Here is a 20,420-nt window from a genome sequence, read left to right on the forward strand (position 1 = left end):
CTACCGCAACAGCACAAGGCGCTCTCCCACATCGTTGTTCCCAAAAATACTTTATTTGTAACAATATATCCATTATCTATAACATGATCCAAAAATACAGATATACATTTTTTTACTTTACATTTTTTTTTTTAATAAAAAGATTTATATTCTCTTCCATTTACAAAGGGAACAAAGACCTAATTCCTTTAAAAAATAGAACAATTGGGTTAAAGTCATTTCATCTCCAGTTTGGACAAGCTGCAATAAAGCTGAACCCCACAAGGCATTCGGGTATTTCGACAATCTTTAGTGGAACATTCCTTTGTGGATCCTGTTCACCCTTCTCCATGAAAGTATATTTAACACTGTACATTCAAAATTCAGGAGAAAGATTTAAATCCCTTAGTAAGCAAAAATGAAGGCTACCGGTATTTCTGTTTATAAGGTGTCTTAAAAACTGGTCAAGAGACACTCTTGAGCCTGTCAGAGCCCCCACATTGGCATGTTCTGAGTGGGACAGTTTATTGCTGGTATTGGATCATTTGAGACCTTACATTGTAAAGAAGAGCAGTATGTTGTACCTCACACTATTTATGAACCCTAGCAAACTCTTTCCTTTGGAGGGCTGATGCTAACTGCCAGAGCTTATTTTTGCTTTGCTGGTTAAAATTCAAAGTGTCTGCTCTTCCAAGGCCAAAAAAGCACTTGCTAACAAAATGTGTTTTGCTATCCTACCTGACCACCATCTCAGAGCTGAGGGTGGTTAGCTTTGCAGTGACTAAGCCACAGCTGCACACTTCTGTATGGGCATACTTTCAGCAAGACTTCCAGAGAGGTGCAGTGGGATTTTTCAGATTGTTTGAAATCAAATGCTTGATCTATGGTGACACCACTACTAATAAAGCCTTGGGGGGAAATATGGGAAAGAGTAATATATAATACCATTGGGTGGAAGGGGAAAATAAAACCTGAAAGAGCATCACCACTACTCTTCAGAACACAATACTCCTCTATCAATCCAGTGTAGCAGGTCAATGAGCTACAGGTCTCACTCATAGGTTACTGAACTACAGGCTGGCTCATGAGGTATCACGATTAAATTTGCTCTCCCCCAGAACAAGATGCAGAAAGACAAAGAGGGCTGACTGCATGTCTAAAGTCAGGTTTGTGTGACTGCTCTTCCTCCTCCTCCCCTCCAGCAATCTGCTTTTCATTTGCCTGCCTGCCTTCTGGATGCTATTACAACAGCAACAATGACAAACGCACATTATCTTGTAAACACAACTGTGGAAACTTCATATACAACATGCAGAGTGATGCAACATGGGGAACACATGTGCAGCATCACACTTCAAATGACAGGACTCTGGAGACATGCTTTTTTTTTTTCCATAGCAGATGCAATATATAGATCAAAATGTTCACAGAAAAGCTGTCCCAAGATTAAGAGGTTTCTTCTATGTAACTCTTGACATACCTGCAGCATCTACAAATCCTAACAGAGCAAAGCAGGGAAGGAAAATTGGGAAGAGCTGTGGTCTCCTAAAACACAAGTAAGAGGGTCAGTATAAAACAGGGAAAAAACTTCTCTTTTGGGAACAGGTGCCAAAGTCTGACTGCAGTGGTTTTTCCTCTGTACTGTTTATTCAGATTGTTTTTACAGCAGAAGAAAAGCTCATCTGGAAGTTTCTTGATGTCTTTTCCAGCAGTCTATACCAAGACACAATGGTATGCAAAGTAGTACACAGCTCTGCACAGAGCTGCCAGCAACACCCATTAGGGATCAAAGACAGCAAGTTCATGAACCTTGATGCCTACTGCTGCAGGGCTTTGTGTAGGTACGTTTTTTATCTCTCCCCTTCTGTGAGCAAGACCATCTTCCCCCACATCTTTTATTGCAGGCAGGTAAGCCCCATAATGCAAGGGGTTTATACGCAGACAACACTTGTCTCTGCCCTTCCCACAACTTCTACATCCACTACTGACTCAGAGGAAGGAAGGAAGAAAAACCAGAAAGACTTTTGTTTGTTTTCCTACTCCTAATTTCCTTCTCTTCCTTCTGCTGCAGCAACTGACACTGTAGTGACAGCAAGGATTCACATTCATAATCTGAAAGGCAGCTTAAAGAAGTCAAGAACATGCAAATGTGCAACACCCCACCCCTCCCCCAAAAAAGACATTCCTGCTGAATGGTCTTCTTCAACAGCAGTGCTTCACAGCAAATGCTATTCACACCCCAGCCCCCAGGTTACAAGGCTGCCTTTCAGCTTTGCACACACTCCGGGGAATATGCACATTGTCCTTAGGGAGCCTTCCCCTAAAGACTGTTTTCCTGATTTACCCAGGTGCAACACAGGCAAACACGTTACAAAAGTCAGGCCTTCATCTTATTTTACGAATAAATTCGACCTTCTATCTCTATTAGAATACTTTAGATTTCATCTTCACAGTAATGTACTTAAAGGATCTTCAGAGAAATGGAAACAGCCAGGAAAGGTAACACCCTCTCTCAGTACTACTGTCACTAAGAAACTGCAGGACAAATCCTTTGCTTTTTAAAGGTTTTCTCCCCTAAAAGACAAACCTTTTCTAGGAGGAGGTGAAAAGTCAAATGGTTTGCTTAAGGTTCATGTGAATGGGGCAAGATTAAGTAAAATAAAGGCAGTGCAAAGGCAGACAGAAGAAATTTCCCAAAAGAGAAGACTTAATCTCACCTCTCTCCCAACCCTATGCCAGCAAAACTTTGAGGAAACAGACACTGGAAACAGTGAACCAGCTTTCCTGTTCCTTTCTGTACTACAAAACTGCAAACCAGACAGACTTCACACCTAACAATGAAGCCTACTTCTTTCATGCAGGCTACATTGGAGAAAATTCCTTCTTCCCTGCACATCAAGCTCCAGGCCTAAATTGTTTCAATGATGGTGATGCACCACACTGGATTGAAGCATTTCATTCTCCTGCAGCGCTCTACGTGGTTTCACAGACTCCAGTAAACTAGCAGAGACTACAGCTACTGGCTGCCCTAGCACTTCATAGTGACACCAATTTCAGTGCTGTGCAAGTATAACATAAACAAAATACCTGTGGCAAAGGGATTTAGGGCTCCCTCTGAAAGCCATTTTCACTTGAAAGGACTGGAATTACAACTGGCCACTGGACAATTAAATATCAGATCAGAAAAAGAAGGAAGGTAGATTAAAAAAATAATCAAAGATAATATTGCAACATGAAGGAAGGAATAGTAAACGTATTCCCCTACTTCTTTTTCTTTCTTTCCTGAACACAACGAGGACAAAACCTAGAGGGAAAGAAGGACAGGCAGTAATAAGTTCCTGTAGTTAATAACACATAGCCCAAAAAGTTTTTATCATTGGGAACGAATGGGTGGGAGGGTAGTTTAAAAGCAGCCAATTTATGTAAAGGCAAAACCTATAGCAGTCTTCAAATTTTGCTTCCAGAAGTGAAACAATACATACACACTTCTCAATTTTAACCACAGCCACAACTACATGACAATACAGCAAGCCTAAGATGCAACGTGTATACATTTACACAGCCTCAGATCAAAACCTCTGCACGTGCCTGGGTCCCTGTTTTGCTCCAACCAGAATCCAAGACTCACATGGAAGTAGACTTTAGGAAGAAAGTTCCCTTTGTACCTTCTACCATCGAACAAACATGATTCCAAACCATAGAACACGCAAACCCTCTGATGACAAGAGCAAAGCTCCTCTGTCAGGAAGGGTTACAATGGGGTTCTAATTCTTACTGTGATTCTTATGAGGCAAATTGTAGACTGATGAAAACCAAAAAGTGGCGTCTTGTCACACTCACCATTTCCCTTTAGGTTTGGTGGTGAGGTCCACACAAGCGAAGTGGAACCACTCAATTGGGCACTGCAAAACACAAAGGAAAAACCCACAGGAGATGTTTAGTGTTTCACAAAATGAAAGTAACAGCTGAATGATCTAACTGAGCAAGTAAGACCCTCAGATTTCACAGTGACGTGATGCAGCAAACATCTGGAAATAAATCATCTCAAGTGCTTACATCAGGATTGTCACAGCCAATCATTTCTCCATAGGACACCTGATGACATAAGCAGTAGGTAGGTTCATTGGGGTCCACTGGCATGTCTAGGACATCTGACGGATGCACTGACAGGATAGTATCAGCAAACTCAGATCTGTGAACAAGGAAGATTGAGGAAAAACACTTTTCATTGCAGGTAACACCATGTTCCCAAGATCTAAATCCCACTTGGGAACATTAATTTTTTAACAGTATCTTCTCTAAAACACACTGATTGTACTTTAGAGTTTAGCTTACATTATCACAGATTATCCAATGACAAAAATCATAAGGTAGGCTTAATTTTGTAACATGAATGAAAGAACATATTAAATTCTTATTACAAACACAAAACATGAGTTTGACTATAAAGGATTAAGAGAATGATTTGTAGATGCCATAACTACAATAACAAAATTAATGTACAGATCACTTCTGCTTGTGGACAGAAGAATCTGATTCACCACCCAATCTGCTTTAATAGACATTCTTTCTCTCATTGCCAGGTATGAGTGAATCCTCTTGCTCTAACAGGAATGCATTCATTTGATATGTCAGTAACAGTCAATGGAAACTATTTTTAGTTTTCAGTCCCTCTGTTTAGCCTCATAAATAGCAGAGGCCCTTTAACATAAGTCTAATCACGGAGAGGGGATATGCTTTTTTCCTTGCATCACAAAACCAAGTTAGATTATTTAAGACTATCTAGGACAATTCTTTGAAAACAATCCCCAAAGTTCTCCATGTTTTCTGGAACAACAATATCTCATCAGCTTTTGTCCTGATGGGCAAGTGTTTCTTTTTACAATTGAGACCACAAACAACCATTAAAAATAGCTGCAGGATAAAAAAAAAAAGAAAAAAAAGAAAAGAAACCAAAGCTGTTTTCTCCCAGCTTGCCAACAGCAACAGAAAAGCTGATCTTGTCCTTCCAGTCAAGAGGGCATTTTGAGCATGCTGAGTTTCCACATGCCAACCAAGGAGTTAATTAACAAAGCTGACTTGTCCTAAGCAGGACACTGATGAATTGGAGTAAGACCAGAATACACTAACACCACCCACCATCCAGACCTGAGTCATAAATAGGGTAACATGAGCCTGTGGAAAATTCATGAAGAGTCAAGCTGAAGTCACCAGGGCTGTGACAGGCTATGCCTTACCCTCCTTTGAGCTTCTTTTTCTTTGGTGTATCTTCTTCAGATGTTCGTCTGCCTCGACCACGAGAGCCTCTTTTGTCTTTCTGACTTCGTCCCTCTATAAAGAAAGAGAACCACCGTTTCAACCTACTGGAATCCCAGAAACATCCTCAGATGTTCTTATTTTGATGCCATTTGTTTTGAAAGCCTTATTTCATAGGTAACTTTACAAGAATGCCGATTCTGAAATACATTTATATGTCAAACTGGCAAGTAGTACGACTGAGCAGCAAATTCTTGTGTTGACAGTTGTGGCAATTAGATCACTGCAGTATACAGAATCAGAGTTGTTTAGGTTGAAAAAGACCTTTAAGAACATGAAGTCCAACTACTAAACTAGCATTGCCAAGCCCACCACAATAGAAGCCAATACATTAACTTCAAACGGTACTTAAAAACTAAATCTGCAAATTCAGATCACATACAATGAAACTACTATGCAACCCTGGCAGTTCAGAGATAATGTATCTTAGGTTAGTCTAACACTTAATTATGGAAAATGAAATAAGTAACATGAAATGTTAGCCCATATCATTGCACAAGATATAAATAGCATCATATTTGATTAAACACGCTGTAATATTTTTTAAATCTCAGTATATTTTTAAATATTCAGGCACTTAATCAGTTACTCAATTATCTTTTATGTCCACATCCGATATCTTACCCCTTACTTTATAGTTCAAAGGCATAAAGCTGTGCTGCTGTTAACCACGCTCAGATTTCACAGTAATCACACAAGATTTCCAGTACGCATTAGAGAAACTGGTACCTTCCCTTCTTTTTTTTTTTTTTCGCTGTCATTCTCAGCTTGATTAGTATGTAAATTCTGGTAAAAAGAAGAAAATAGGCAAATCTACTTTCCTCAAAAAACAGCTTAGAACTTACTGAGTAACAGATCAAGCCTGAAACCAAGACTGTTAAACTCAAAAGCTGTAAGAAAATCACTTCAGTTTTGTCACAGTTGCCCCTTGGCCAGCAGCCTCCTTACAACTGTGGGCCACCTCAGGGTAATCTGGCAAGCAGAGACAGTAAGTTAGATCCCAGCACTATGTTTTTCTTCACCTGTTTATTGCCCACCAGAACACTGTAAATATTTGAAGAGTATTAAAAACAAGTAGAGAAGTACACTATGGTGTACTAGTATTCTTCCTCCAGAAAGAACAGCCTACTTTCTATCTTAGTCTTTTGGTACTCAGTGCTGGAAAGGGCTGTCAACCAACGTATAAGATGTACGCACTTTTCAGGCTTCGAGATCCAGGGCTTTCAAAGTCACTGCCTTCCAGTTTATCCTTCAGATCTGCTTCAAACCGGGCCAAGTCCGCATCCAGCCGGCGGATATGCTTATCCACCTGCACAGGAGAGGAAACCACAAACTGAATTTTAAAAGAAATAAATTAAAATCCCCCAAACGAAAACGGGAAGGTCTAATAACATGGCTGTTATCGGCACAAACACGGGTATACTAGTTCAGAGCAGGGCATGAAAAGGCTGCCAAACTGGAAGAGGGGAATCAAGGCAGACAAAAAGAAAATAGGCAAAAGCAAGAGGACCTAATCCCTCTGCAGACAAAGAGAAAGGAAGGAAGGTGCTGAAATATTAAAATAAGTTGTTTTCTCCCTGCAATTTTCAAAACACATTATTCAACTGTTGTCCATGAACATGTGCTGAGCACATCAGTCTATTTTTTTTGGTGCTCCACTGGCATGCTATATGAAGAAATTAAGTGATAAATACAGACTCCTGCCAAGTATCTCCAAGGTCAAGCCAATACACATTAAATAACTTGTACTCCCCTGGTTGCAATGACATACCTTACAAAACAGACATATAGCAAAGCATTTTAAGCCACCAAACAGTGTTGCTGTAATACTTTGCTCTCAATTTAGGTATTTAGGATACTTTTCAGTTCCTATGAAGCAATTTCCTTTTCTGTGGTATTTATGGCAATAAAATGTACTGCAGCTGCAGATGTAGCAGAACTCAAAGCATCCCTAGAACCTAGACAAAACACACCAAGTACAGTCAGAAGGACTGCCTTTGCTCAAGTTTTGTCTAAGGGATAAAATATAGAGATAAGAATAACTCAAGGGACAGCTAAACAGGAGGAGGGGCAGAAAAAGAAAAAAGTGGAAAGCTAAATCTTAAGAAAGGTCCATTGAGGAAAGCCTAGTGTCCAGTATACAACCAGAGAAGTGGAGCTGACAGGTTTGTTTTCTTTTGCCACTTGAAAACAAAGGTAACTGAGCAGATTTTATTCCATTCCTCCACAACACAGAACTGAAGTTGACTTAAAAAACATTGCTTACAACTAAGACCAGCCCTAAATAAATTACTGGGTGACAGGAAAGCTCCTGGGGAGGAGAGAGTGGGGTCAATTTGGTGGTATTGTTACACAGCAGATGGGTACTACTAGATCAAGTGATCTCCAAGTGGGATAAACTCATTTAACTCTTCACCAGAAGAGAAGCATACTTGACTTGCATAGCCTGGAGAAAAGGCGACTCCAGGGAGACCTTACCATGGCCTTTCAACACCTAGAAAGGGCCTACAGAAAATCTGGAGACAGACTTTTTACGAGGACATGTACTGACAGAACAAGGGGAAATGGCTTTAAGCTGACAGAAGAGAGATTTAGATTAGATATTAGGAAGAAATTCTTCCCTATGAGGGTGCTGAGGCACTGGCACAGGTTGCCCAGAGAAGCTGTGGCTGCCCCATCCCTGGCAGTGTTCAAGGCCAGGTTGGACAGGGCTTGGGGCAACCTGGTCTAGTGGAAGGTGTCCCTGCCCGTGGCAGGGGGTTGGAACGGGATGAGTTTTAAAGTCCCTTCCAACCCAAACCAATTTGTGGTTCTGTAGCTGTAATTCTATGACTAAACTCGGTAACACAAAAGGGATTGAGGAAGGTAACAGAAAAATAAGCTTGAGGATTAATAATTTGTTTCAGTAAGAGATTTCAGTAAAAACGCATCAGAGAAAATCGACACTGTGGAAACATCTTCCATGCACATCAGCAGCCCCATTCCATGGTATGATCATTTCTACAAAGTCGCACTGGTTGTGATGCTCACCATCTCATAGGTCTGCATGGCCAGCTGGACTTTATCATCACTGTACTCTTTACATTTGCTGTAGGCATTCTGGATTTTCTTCAGGTGTTCCATTCTCTCCGCGGGTAACATGTTCTTCACTGATTCAATGTATTCTGCTGCAAGACTGTCAATTTCTGCTTTCTTATCTGAAAAGTAAAGCGTATACATGTGAGAAAGCTGTGTGCCAAAGCAAGTATTTTCTTCTTCTACCTCTTTATGGTATTTAGAAGACCTCTCCTGACAGTTTTTGGACTTACCCTGACTCTTTAATGTACTCACCTTAAAAAAAAAAACCACCAAACAACCCAGAAGAAGAGTTTAAGGTATTTACTCTTCAGCACTCATGGTGAGATTCTGATTTCTCAACTCTTTTACAGTTAATTCAGAGGAGAATCTCACAGTTCGGATCAGAAACTTAACCCATAGGTTCACAAACTTCAACCTCTCTTCCCATACGCAGAACACTGTATTTGCTGCACAGTCATTAGCCATTCTAACTGTTCTAATTGAAAACTGCTAACGTGCAACCAAACACCAACACAAACCTCAAAATATGGAAAAAAACCCTGGTCTTGCAAGAAACACAGCAAGCTGCAACTGAGTCCATGTGGAAATATGAGCAAGCAGAGCCATCCACGGGGCCATGGGGTACGGCAATCACACAGCTACAAATTAATGTGCAACTGCTGAAAAGAAATCTAGTCCTGTGAGGTGCAGCCCTTGCAGAAAACAGGCAGGTGCTGTACAGCACTGAGCTTGAGAAAAGGAAAAGGAGAGGGAGGCACATCCTCTAAAGCCAAGTCTCCACAAGGCTGTTCCTATCCTTCAGGTCGAGGCTCTCTCTCAGACTTTGCTTACCGGAACACCTGAACACACCTTCTGTTCTCTGATCCAACTCCCGCATCAGCTGGAAGTTCCTCTGCAGCTCGCAGGGCAGGTTTTCAATACCTGAAACACAAAGACCAAGCAACCCTACATCCTGTTCTCCCCGTGGCAGCCATCCCCTCCATAGCCATGTAATGCTGAACAGAACTACAGGTCCAGCTGCCTTACAGAGCCTTACAGGCAGACACAGAGGCGGCACGTGGCCCTTGTTCATGATTGAAAGCGTTCCAAGGACAAAGCCTGCACCACAGGAGACCTGCACTCAAACGTACATTTAGTTCTACATACTGCAAACCATAGCATAAACTAGGTTGCAAGAGACCTTTAAGACCATGAAGTCCAACCTTTACTCCAGGACTGCCAAGGCCACCACTAAACCATATCACAGAGGGCCTCATCTACATGTTTTCTGAACACTTTCAGGGACGGTGACTCCACCACTGCCCTGGTCAGCCTGTTCCAATGCCTGAGCACCCTCTCAGTGAATAAATTGTTCCTAATATCCAAACTAAACCTCCCCTGATGCAGCCTGAGGCCGTTTCCTCTTGTCCTATTGCTTGTTACTTGGGAGAAGAGACCGACCCCGCATCACTACAACCTCCTTTCAGGTAGTTATAGAGTGATAAGGTCCTCCCTGAGCTTTCTCTTCTCCAAACTAAACCACCCCAGGTCCCTCAGCCGCTCCTAATCACACTTGTGCCCCAGGCCCTGCACCAGCTCCACTGCCCTTCTCTGGACGCGCTCCAGCAGCTGTCCGCTCACTCCAAGCGAGCTCCCGTACCCTCGGGACCGGCACTCACCCGGCTGTCGCGGTTCTCTCGTTGCTTGTCAGCGAGCCGGCGCCCGCCATGCCTCACAACCCCGCCGCACAGCGCACAGCGATGACACACGCCGCCGCGGCTGCTGATGACACACCGCGGCCCCGCCCACCCAGCCCGTGGCGCAGCTCTAAATCCCGCGCCGCAGCCGCCCCAGCCGTGGCCTGCACCGCTCCAGGCACCCCCCTCACCCCTCCCGGTGCTGCCCCCCGCCGCGGCTGCGCGGCGCCCCGCTCTCACTGTCCAGGTAGTGCTCCAGGTACATGGCGGTCGCCATCTTGCGACTCGCACCCCTCCGCCGCCACCGCTTCCCGCCGCCTCCCGGGCCCGCATGACAAAGGCCGCAGCCACGGCCTCATCCCATATTCATAGCCCGTCGGCCGCCCATTGGTCGCCGGGGACGCTTAGCTGCATATTCATGAGGGGCGGGCCCGGAGGGGGCGGGGCTTCTTTTCCCGCCTCACCCTGTCCGCGGAGGACCTCGGCGCCTTTGTGCCCTTCCGCTGCCTAGAGCAGCGCGGGAGGGCGCTCGCCGGGATTGGTCGGGAGCTGGAGGAAGGGGCGGGGCGAGGCGAGCGGAGCGCGCGCGATGGCGGGTCGGCGCGGGGCGCTGATCGTGCTGGAGGGGGTGGACCGCGCCGGGAAGACCACGCAGTGCCGGCGGCTGGTGGAGGCCCTGCGCGCCGCTGGGCTTCGCGCAGACCTGCTCCGCTTCCCGGGTATGGGGCCTGCAGGCGCCCGCAGGGAGCCGGGAGGGGGTGAGGGAGTCCCGCTAGGCCGGGCCGCGGCCCCCGGGAGGGCCATCCCGGGGCTCTGTAGCATATTCAGCGCCGATCTCCTCCTGTCCGTAACGCACATACCCCCAACCGCGGAAGGACCAACCGTGTCCCACCACTGACAGGCAGATAGGCCTCAGACTGACATGTCTACCCGGACAGATGGACACCCTTGTGGCAAGAGCAGCTTGGGGCAGCATTTGGTCCTTCTCCCTCTTTTTCCTACAGAGAGAACAACGGAGATTGGGCAGCTGATCAGCTCCTACCTGGTGAAGGATAAGAACCTGGAGGACCACACCATTCACCTGCTCTTCTCTGCTAACCGCTGGGAACATGTGTAAAGATAATGTTTAAGATGTAAAAGAAAATTGCATGGTGTTGAATCCTCCCGGGGTTTTAGCTTGCAGTAGGTATGAGCGTACAATCCTGTTTAGCAAGGGAAGCATGTCTGGAAATAATGTCTCATAGAATCATAGAATAGTTAGGGTTGGAAAGGACCTAATTAAGATCATCCAGTTCCAGTCCCCCTGCCATGGGCAGGGACACCTCACACTAAACCATGTCACCCAAGACTCCAAGTTTCAAGAACTCTCACAGCTTTGGATTTAATCTTAGGTCAAATCCCACAGTTTGGTTTTTTGGAATCATTAGATGCAGGTATTTCCAGTGCTGTACCAGCATCAGAATGGGGCAACTGAGACTGTACCAGCCTGGAATAGGAGTAAATGTTTTGTCCTGAATGAAGAGAGCTTGCTTTGCAAGGAAGTCTGTGTGAGTGACAGAATGGTTAAGGAATCATGTCCGAACTTAAGTTTAGCTGAAGGCTGCATTCAGCTGTAAGCAGCTGTCCGTCCTTTTGGTTCCTGAGTCTGTGTGGAGCAAGGGAAGTCAGTGTTGGCTGTTGTTTTTACCTGGAAACCTACACTGGAAAAGGTTTTAATTAAGAAAAAAATAATAAATCTTTGCTGTAGTGGTGGTGGCAAGCAAACTGAGAAGCATAGGGCAGATGAGTGAGCTGTGAGAAGAAGTTGTTGTGAATAAAGGATGCTTTTCTCTGACTGAGGCAGAGTGTCTCACAAATCTACTGCACCACATAAAAAAGGAATTGACTCAGTTTGGGCTGGAAGGGACCTTAAAGCTCACCCAGTTCCAACTCCCTGCCATGGGCAGGGACACCTTCCACTAGACCAGGTTGCTCCAAGCCCTGTCCAACCTGGCCTTGAACACTGCCAGGGATGGGGCAGCCACAGTTTCTCTGGGCAACCTGTGCCAGTGCCTCAGCACCTTCACAGAGAAGAGTTTCTTCCTCATATCTAATCTCAATCTCCCCTCTGTCAGTTTAAAGCTGTTCCTCCTTGTCCTGTCACTACAGGCCCTTGTAAAAAGTCCTTCTCCAGATTTCCTGTAAGGCCCTCTTTAGGCTCTGGAAGCTGCTATTTAAATGCAATCAGCATCACAGATAACCCTGATACCACTGATGGTCACCATTAATGATGACATATATTAATAGGGAAGCAGCAGCCTCATGAGCTTCCTTTCATTTGTATCGCTATGAAGGAGTGTAACTGTTTTCTCTACCACATGGTTTTCAGACCACTGATGAAAGAGAAACTGCGTAAGGGGATCACGCTTGTAGTTGACAGATATGCCTTTTCTGGAGTGGCCTTCACAAGTGCCAAAGAGGTGAGTGAGACCTGCAGTAGCCCCTGCTTCTCTCTGTATTTCACAAAACCACGGAATGGTTTGGGTTGGAAGGGACCTTTTAAAGCTCATCCAGTTCCAACCCCTGCCACGGGCAGGGACACCTTCCACTAAACCAGGCTGCTCCAAGCCCTGTCCAACCTGGCCTTGGAACACTGCCAGGGATAGGGCAGCCTGTGCCAGGGCCTCACCACCCTCACATGGAAGAATTTCTTCCTCATATCTAATCTAAATCTCCCTTCTGACAGCATTAAAGCTATTCCCCATTCGGTTCCCCAATGATTAGAGCAGAACTGGAAGCTGCTTTAAGGTGTCCCCGAAGCCTTGTCTTCTCTAGGCTGAACAAGCCCAGCTCTCTCAGCCTGTCTCCATAGCAGAGGTGCTCCAGCCCTCAGAGCATCTTCATGGCCGCCTCTGGACTCATTCAAGCAGCTCCACGTCCCTCTTGTGTTGTTGCCCCCCTGAGCTGGACACAGGACTGCAGGGGGTGTCTCACAAGAGCAGAATAGAGGGGGAGAATCTTCTCCCTTGACCTCACACTGGGCTCAGAAAGATCTACACTGAAGCTGTGCAGTGTATTTGGGAGCAGCTTTCTTTTGGAGTGATCACAAGTTTTGGACTGGTAACAGCTGTATGGAGAGACCCAGAATATGACTTGGTATTTTGCTCTGTTAGGCTCTGCAGAAGAGATGTTAAAATCTTTAGTGCTATCCAACTTAAATGATCATGAGAGGTGCACAGCACCTAGCAAAACCTGGCCCCCCAACATTACCAGGACTGAATTCTCACATGGTAAGCTGGGATATCACCTTTTCAGTTCAGCACACTTTAAGCCTGTGCTTAGTGTTTCAGACTGCATCTCCTCTCTTTTCTGCCTGTGCCTTTCCCACCCCACTCTTTAGCTAACCTGCTGCTTTACCTTCTTTGGATTTCTTTCTTTCACCTCAAACTTGGTTATCTTCTGTTTGGGACAGAACTTCTGCCTGGAGTGGTGCAAACAGCCTGACATTGGACTCCCAAAGCCAGATCTGATTCTGTTTCTTCAGTTACGCCCAGAAGAAGCAGCAAAACGAGGGAACTTTGGAAATGAACGTTATGAGAGCAGCTCCTTCCAAGAGAAAGTTCTACAGTCCTTCTATCATCTGATGACAGACAAGACATTAAACTGGAAGGTGAGGAAATAACCCAAACACCCTGTGGGGGTGGGGGAAGACTTTGATTGATTTATTTATTTTCTGAAAGAGCTTTATGGAAATTGTTCTCTTAAAGGGAAACTGACTATCCATCTCTTGCAAGGAATTTTCACTTAAAGCAACACATCTGTGTATAATATCCCAAAGTGCACAACTGTCAAACAGATAAATAGCAGAATAAATAGATGGTGAAGAGGTGTCCCTGAAATAAGTGTGGAAATCCAGTTTCAGTACACGTTAAAGGTATAGTTAGCATTCCTGACTCTTTGCCCCTCAGTTAGAATAACAGACAGATTGCCAAAGAACCCTCTGAAACACAGCATGAAACCTAGTTTGGTTACACAAATAACTGGAGGATATTGTGTGAGCACAAAGGTGCGATGCTGGCTGTGCTACCATTTAATCACAGTCTATTTATTGTGTATTCTCACAGCTGCTGTTCCTCAGCAGTGTTGTGTGGGCCAGCATTGCAGAGGTCACTGCGATAAATCTGCACATCTCTACATCTCTTTGCCAAATCCTTTCTACACCTCGGTCACTCCCTCAACTGCATGGGAGTGATGCTTGCTGGTCTTCAAATGTCAGCCTGGGAACACCAGCATCAAGTTCTCAGGCTGACAGCTTTCTCAGCTCTACCACCTTTACTGCCCTTAGCTTGCAGTAGTTAAAAACCAGCAAATCTGAAACTGGGACATCACATGATGGATTTTTAGAGGTCCTACTATCATGGGTGGATGTTTCTCAGGGACTACAGTACAGGATGAAGAATGTTTACCTGCTTTTATGTCTCATGTCTCAAAGACTGTCAGCAAACAACACGCAGCAGCAGCAGTTTCTTCTGTTTCCCTTCATCCAGCCCCACATCTACTTCTTACATGCTTATTCCTAAATAAAATAGATTTTTCCAATTCCACTCCAGAAACCATATAAAACAAGATGTGTAATTAACTCTTTTCACTGCTGATGAATAGTACCAGCATTGAGTAATGGAGGGAGCAGACAGTAGCAAGGTGAATTTTTCTTGGTATCATTAACTGAAGAACATGTTTCTGTATTTTTTTGTCCTGGAAACAGGTAATGGATGCTTCAAAGAGCATAGAAGACTTGCACAGAGAAATCAAGTCCATTGCAGAGAAAACCATGCAGGAGGTTCAGAATAAACCTTTGGAAGAACTCTGGAAATAAAAACTTTATACAGGTTATTCTTTTAGACCTAAGGGAAAACTCTTAGATCTTCCTCTCTTGGTTCACTCCCCGACATCACCTTCCAGTAACTACTTTGATCTCATGTATTCTGAGTCCAGCATGGTGCTGATGTCCTTGTGATTGTGTCTGCTCCTCCCCTTCATCCTGCATAGTCCCTTCTATATTTTATATGTGAACATGCAATAAGCATGTAACAAATTCCTTGTAAAACCCTCCCTACCTCAAGCAGGAGCTCTTGTTCTAGCTCCAGTCATGTCATGCAGATGTGGGTACAGAGCCCAGGGCTGCCCCTGGACAGACAGCAGCAATCTCAGTTATGGGCAACTGCCATGTCTCAGATTCTTCTGCCTCTCTAAGTACATGCATCCCCAGTGCTGAAACCAGTTTGTAGAGGACTTCCTAATAAATTACTCTTTAAAACATCTTGCACAGGGCATTCTTTTTCCCCAGAATGATAATTTATCTTCTAGAAGGATATATAGGAAGTGAAGGTGCTGCGTTTCAGACACAGGGGGAGTAGTTTGCTAGAGCCACGGAATGGAGAGATGAATTCAGGTCTGCTCCCCAGCTTTTCAGTGAGAACAATATAAAAACTGAACTGCTATGAGCAGGTAGGAGTTTGAAATTGATATATTAGCTCATAGCAAGGCCAGTTTGAAGGGTGAGTGGCCTATAAATTATTTTAGACTGGTCAAGTTACTCCTGTGGCCAAGATCAGAAGAATAGTGACTTGTGACTCCTACACAGTGTAATTTAAAGAGCCTGGAACAGGCTGCAACACCAGAGCAGCTGTGAATTCATCTAAGTCATCAGTAATGACCAGCAAACTACAGTAAACTGGAATGTTAAATCATTTGGAAGGGTGCACAGATGTGGTGGAATTACTATGGAAATGTGTTTTTCCTTTTCTGCTAGCATGTCTGCAGGTGCTTACCCTCTGGAGTAAGAATATGAATTTGACAGTCCCAATAGATAATGTCACCACTTCACAGTTTCCCTTTCATTGCCTTAACAGGGTAAAACCAAGTAATTTTGACAGCATTCCCAACCCCACTGCAGGGTTACTAGATACCACCTGCCACCACCTTCATGGCATCTGCTAAAACATTAGGACAGGCAAAGAGTTTAGATCTGTTTATTCAGATACAAATTGAAAGCAGATGAATGGAGCACAGCCCCATTTCCTCTGCTGCCTCTTCCCCTAACTACAAGAGAGGAGAGAAGCAGGCAGAAAGCAGCAAATAATAATTTAGTGACAGAAGCATTGTGGTTCCCAGTTCAAACCTCTCCATTTGGATAACACCAGGACAGTTAGAGAGCATCAGTATATCAGTGGCAGGAGAAACAGGTCATTTCTAGCCAGGTGGCACCAGCCTTGGGTACAAAAGCATCAACTGACAGGTTCCATCCTAAATGTAGAAAACAAAGCCTTGTGAACAGGTCTGCAATCTGCAGCATGCATTAAGGAAACTAGTTCACCAACTTCTGTTGCAGTTTGCATTAAGACAGCTCTCCTCCACTCTTTAACCTTTCTCCAAATTCTGTGAGGAAAAGGGCCCCAGGCAGAGCTATCATCTTAAAAGTAGCTAAAATTTCCAGTATAATTTGACCTTAAGGCATTCTGTCTTTACTGCCCTCTTTGGGATGATGACTTGAAATGGGTTTCTCTGGGTTAGCTCCTGCAGTACCTTTGTGCATACTCTGCAGGGAGGTGAAGCTGGCAGAAAACAAAAAGAAAGGTACCCACCCAGCTAGGAAGCCTACTTGACCTTCAAGCCCCTCTTCTGATTTGGAAAGGGAATGTCTAACAGGAGTAGCTGGAGGAACTACAGCCCACCGAAGACACCTTGAGGAATTCTATAGCTCACATTTTTGGTACCGACAGGATTAGTTTCCTTGGGGTGCTGGCACAAGTAGGCACATGACTGGCAGATCTCAGTTGTCCTGTTTTGCCTCTCCCAGCTGTGGACTGTTGTTTTTCCAGGACTATGGAATCCAATTCTCTGCTTGGAGCAGCTTTCCTGAAGATACTTGCTGTAGACATTAATCCATTGTAGAAGCACAATGTTTTATTGACTCATGGAGCAGGAACGCACACATTTTCTATTCTTCCATTCTTTCTGCTGTTACTTTAACTGAGATAGAGATGTTCCTCCCCAGCAGCATGGGTCTGCTCCACACTTTCCCAGACAGCCTTTTGCTTATTGAATTACCAGTTACTTGTAAATTCCCTCAACTTCCTTTTCATAGCATGTGAGGAGGGACACTAAATCTAGGAGGAAGTGCTGCATACCGCAAAGCACAGACAGGGGTTGTACTGTAGAAAGCCTGGCCACCTGCACTCCAGGGGCTTCACAGCTGTGTCTGTTGTTCACTTGCATTGCAAGCTGCAGTCCAAGTTGGCCAGTGAGAAGAGAAGCTGCTAAAGGAATTAACTCTACGTTTCACCTGCTAAATGATGGGTGGCTCTACTTAAGCTTCAGAGTCCCCATGTAAGGATTAATGATTTCTGTGCCTCCCCCCGAAGGCCATCTGACCTGCTGATGTAACAGATAAGTCTTTGAACTCCTAAGCACCACTGCATCCACTTCCAGCAACTGTTTTCTACTGAAAAATTCTGACTCCAGACAGTAAGGCTGTGTCATTTGATTCTTCATCTGCGCTCCACTCAGAGGCTGCACAGAATGCCATGATGGACAAGAGGTGGGGATGGCAGCAAGCACCTATGAAAACCGGTAGCCCCAGGCTCTCGAAGGAGCTTCCCTCCCCCCCTTCTCCCCACACATAATACAAGTTTGCAGAGTCAGTTTCCTGTTTGTTTTCAAAGGGATAGAATTTCAAAGTCTTCATCTTCCGAGTCAAAAAACCTTTCCAATCTGTCAGCATCAGAAGAATCTGCAAGAGAAAAAGGAAGCACTAGCTCCATGGGATGCACTGACTGCTCAGCACCAGTGAGATCAGCTGAAGAGCAGCAGAATTTGACTCTTAAGTGCCTGCAAGTTCCAAAAGACTTGACATACCCCAGTGAAGGCCCTGAGAGGGATGAGAACATGTCAGTAGCACAGAAAAATGCATTGGAGAGAATTACATGGTGCACAGAAGGTGCACCATGTTTCACAGATCCCAAAAATCAGCCCTAATGCAGCACAACTCTGCTGTGACTGCTTTGTATAACCTTCCTGTGCAGCAGCTCTGTACTAGCAGGAGACTGTTCTGCCTCAAGAGGCCCAAAATAGAAGAGCTTGCCTAAGGTCTGTACTAACAGCTATGAAGATTTCTGGCCCAATTAAGTGATATGGGAACATTCCCCGTCCCCCATGTATCAGAGACTTGTTTTATGCTATAGATGCCTTTGATCCAACTACTGGAGAATGTAATTACACAACATGCACTCTCAGAAGTAATTAGTACAGTCCATTTTGTGAGGAAAGACAACGTATTTAATCCCTCCTGTCCACCCTTCCAACTCTATGGTGAGAAGAGAGCACATACCTATAGGGGAAGTAACTTTACCATAAGGTAAATGCAGGTGAGAATGTATGTGCAAGCTGTGGAAGTAAAGGAGAAACCTACTCAGGCTTCATGAAAGCACTCACTGGCAGAACAGCCAGCCAAAAGCTAAACTGCAGTAACTAATGGCTGGGGACAGAGAACTGCAAAGCTGAACACTCCCCCCAAACATGTTGTAACAAGCTTTAATCCCACAGCAGAGTGATTAAAACCAGTGATACAAGGCATCTGCATAGATCACAGTGCCCACAAGTGGCACCCAAGTGGCAGGGGAAAATAAGGACAAGGGGCTGGATGATCATGAAAGTACAATTATTCCTTCTAGTGAGGGATAGGACTGTTGAGAAACATAACAGCCATAGCAGATGTGAAAGGCTCTACAAGGTAGGGAAGGCGGAGAACAAGTAGCCCATTACAAAAACATTTTTAAGAGTAAGAAAGGTAGCAATTAGGGAGAATTTAGTAGAGCTAAGGATCAATTGACAGTTGGAGGCAATCAAGCATTCTGACAGAAAAGGACAGTGAGATAAGGCAGGCTTTTCAAGTTCATGCTAAGGAGAGATAGCAAGTAAGCACAAGGTGCAGGATGCAAGTAACAGGACACAGTCCAATGCCTGGTGACAGGGTAGGTTTGTCTATGCATACTTACTGCTCTTGGCAGAAGCTGTCAATGGCTTTTTATCTCCTACAATGTTTGTGCACATTATTAACACGATAAACAGAGCCTGACAGCCATGATACTGCCCAGTGCTTGTTCCCTTTTGCGTTGGTAGTAGTACATTCACAGGGAATGAGTGACTTACACTGGAACTAAGTTTGACCAGCCCTGTCTGATCAATTTCATTACCTAGAAACTCATTTTTCAGCTTCTTCAATGGACCCGTTTGATTCCTCCAAGCATCCCTTTATAAATCATAAATTCATGTTGTTGTGATAACTTATGAACTTGTTTTTAATTTCCCTCAGTCACCATCCTCATTCACAGGCTCATCCTAAAAATCATCCTGAGACACCATGGGATCTGTGAAACACCAGGTGAAAGTGTTTCACAAAGAAACAAGATCAATTGACCCAAGAGCTCCAGGTGGAAGAGGAACATACTAGAAGTCACCATGCAATTCCACATAATTTCCAGCAAATCAAAGGGACCACCTCACCCTTCACTCTGCCCCCCTGCAGGGCCTTACCTGGTGTGAGATTCAGGACATCAGGGTTGGAGAAATGCGAGGGTTGGTGTTCAACCAGTTCAAACATTGGCAGGGCTCCTCTTACAAGGGACAGCTGTGGAGCAAGAGCACAGCCATGAGAACCAACAACTCTGTACTCACGGTGCTCTGGGTCTTTAAGGGGTAACAACAATCTGTTGACACTTCATTACAGCTGAAAAAACATTTCTCAGATCTTTGACTCACATCATCAACAGCATTTCATGAGCTATGCTCTTCTTGGTAGTTTAATAAACCAAATGAGATGATGCTACAGAGAACATGGCCTCTGAGCAGCAGTTTGGAAACAAGACAATAACTTATATTCCTGTGTTCCTTTCTTGGTGATATAAACACAAACCTTTCTGATTTGCTGGCACCAATTGTTAAAGTCCTCCTCTGTGTTGCAAAAAAAGCCCTGGAAAAAAAAGAAAGAAAGAGGAGAATTTATTGTTACAACACTCAATGCCTTACTTTTAAACTGTGGCTTAGACTGCCCCATTAAACTGAATGCTCCTCATACACTTGATGTGACCGGACTGTCCAAGTGCTGAAATCATCAGTGTAATGGACTGCTCTACTTCAGAAAGAAAACTGGGCAGAAACAACCCATGTGGAAACAAAGGTCAGTGTAAGGCATTGCAGGTTCAACAGAAAACAAGCCACACTGAACCATAATACGGATTCAGGAACGGATTTGGATCTGCTCATCAAAGGCAGGAATCAAAGCCCAAACTCAAATTGAGAGAAAAATACTGCCCCATGAGGAATGGCATTTAA

At 44.4% G+C, this 20,420-nt stretch overlaps 3 protein-coding genes across 18 annotated transcripts in view; 1 reads left to right on the forward strand and 2 right to left on the reverse strand.

Moving 5' to 3' along the window:
- Window positions 1-31: 31 nt before the first annotated feature.
- ING5 (inhibitor of growth family member 5) lies at window positions 32-10,457 on the reverse strand. 6 transcript variants are annotated; one of them, XM_080622267.1, is made up of 8 exons: window positions 10,290-10,457; window positions 9,223-9,294; window positions 8,326-8,492; window positions 6,493-6,604; window positions 5,217-5,310; window positions 4,036-4,171; window positions 3,820-3,881; window positions 32-3,283 (listed from the first exon to the last, which is right to left on the reverse strand). In XM_080622267.1, the coding sequence occupies exons 1-8, from the start codon at window positions 10,324-10,326 to the stop codon at window positions 3,241-3,243; spliced, it is 723 nt and encodes a 240-aa protein (XP_080478393.1). In that variant the 5' UTR covers window positions 10,327-10,457; the 3' UTR covers window positions 32-3,240. The 6 variants fall into 6 exon arrangements, with proteins under 6 accessions (XP_080478393.1, XP_080478392.1, XP_080478395.1 ...); XM_080622266.1 differs by having other exon boundaries at window positions 9,205-9,294; XM_080622269.1 differs by lacking the exon at window positions 10,290-10,457 and adding an exon at window positions 10,032-10,148.
- DTYMK (deoxythymidylate kinase) overlaps window positions 10,080-20,420 on the forward strand; it is a gene marked incomplete at its 5' end in the record, with an annotated part of 15,926 nt that continues 5,585 nt past the window's right edge. The window contains 5 exons of one of the 3 annotated variants that reach the window (XM_080622271.1): window positions 10,080-10,296; window positions 11,054-11,162; window positions 12,418-12,508; window positions 13,501-13,698; window positions 14,794-14,917. In XM_080622271.1, coding sequence (XP_080478397.1) covers window positions 10,080-10,296; window positions 11,054-11,162; window positions 12,418-12,508; window positions 13,501-13,698; window positions 14,794-14,904 — 726 coding nt within the window. In that variant the 3' untranslated portion in view covers window positions 14,905-14,917. Of the gene's footprint in view, window positions 10,297-10,590; window positions 10,769-11,053; window positions 11,163-12,417; window positions 12,509-13,500; window positions 13,699-14,793; window positions 15,333-20,420 lie in introns of those variants that run through there. The other 2 variants (XM_080622270.1, XM_080622272.1) reach the window with 2 other exon arrangements.
- Window positions 16,047-20,420, reverse strand: part of ATG4B (autophagy related 4B cysteine peptidase) — a 20,949-nt gene continuing 16,575 nt past the window's right edge. For 7 of the 9 annotated variants that reach the window (XM_080622262.1, XM_080622261.1, XM_080622257.1 and 4 more), the window contains 3 exons: window positions 20,002-20,058; window positions 19,623-19,716; window positions 16,047-17,820 (listed from right to left, as the gene is read on the reverse strand). In XM_080622262.1, the coding sequence (XP_080478388.1) occupies window positions 17,747-17,820; window positions 19,623-19,716; window positions 20,002-20,058 (225 nt within the window). In that variant the 3' untranslated portion in view covers window positions 16,047-17,746. The remainder of the gene's footprint in view (window positions 17,821-19,622; window positions 19,717-20,001; window positions 20,059-20,420) is intronic. The other 2 variants (XR_013957277.1, XR_013957278.1) reach the window with 2 other exon arrangements.

This window comes from Psittacula echo (assembly GCF_963264785.1).
Source record: "Psittacula echo genome assembly, chromosome: 7".
In the NCBI taxonomy this organism is placed as follows: domain Eukaryota; kingdom Metazoa; phylum Chordata; class Aves; order Psittaciformes; family Psittacidae; genus Psittacula; species Psittacula echo.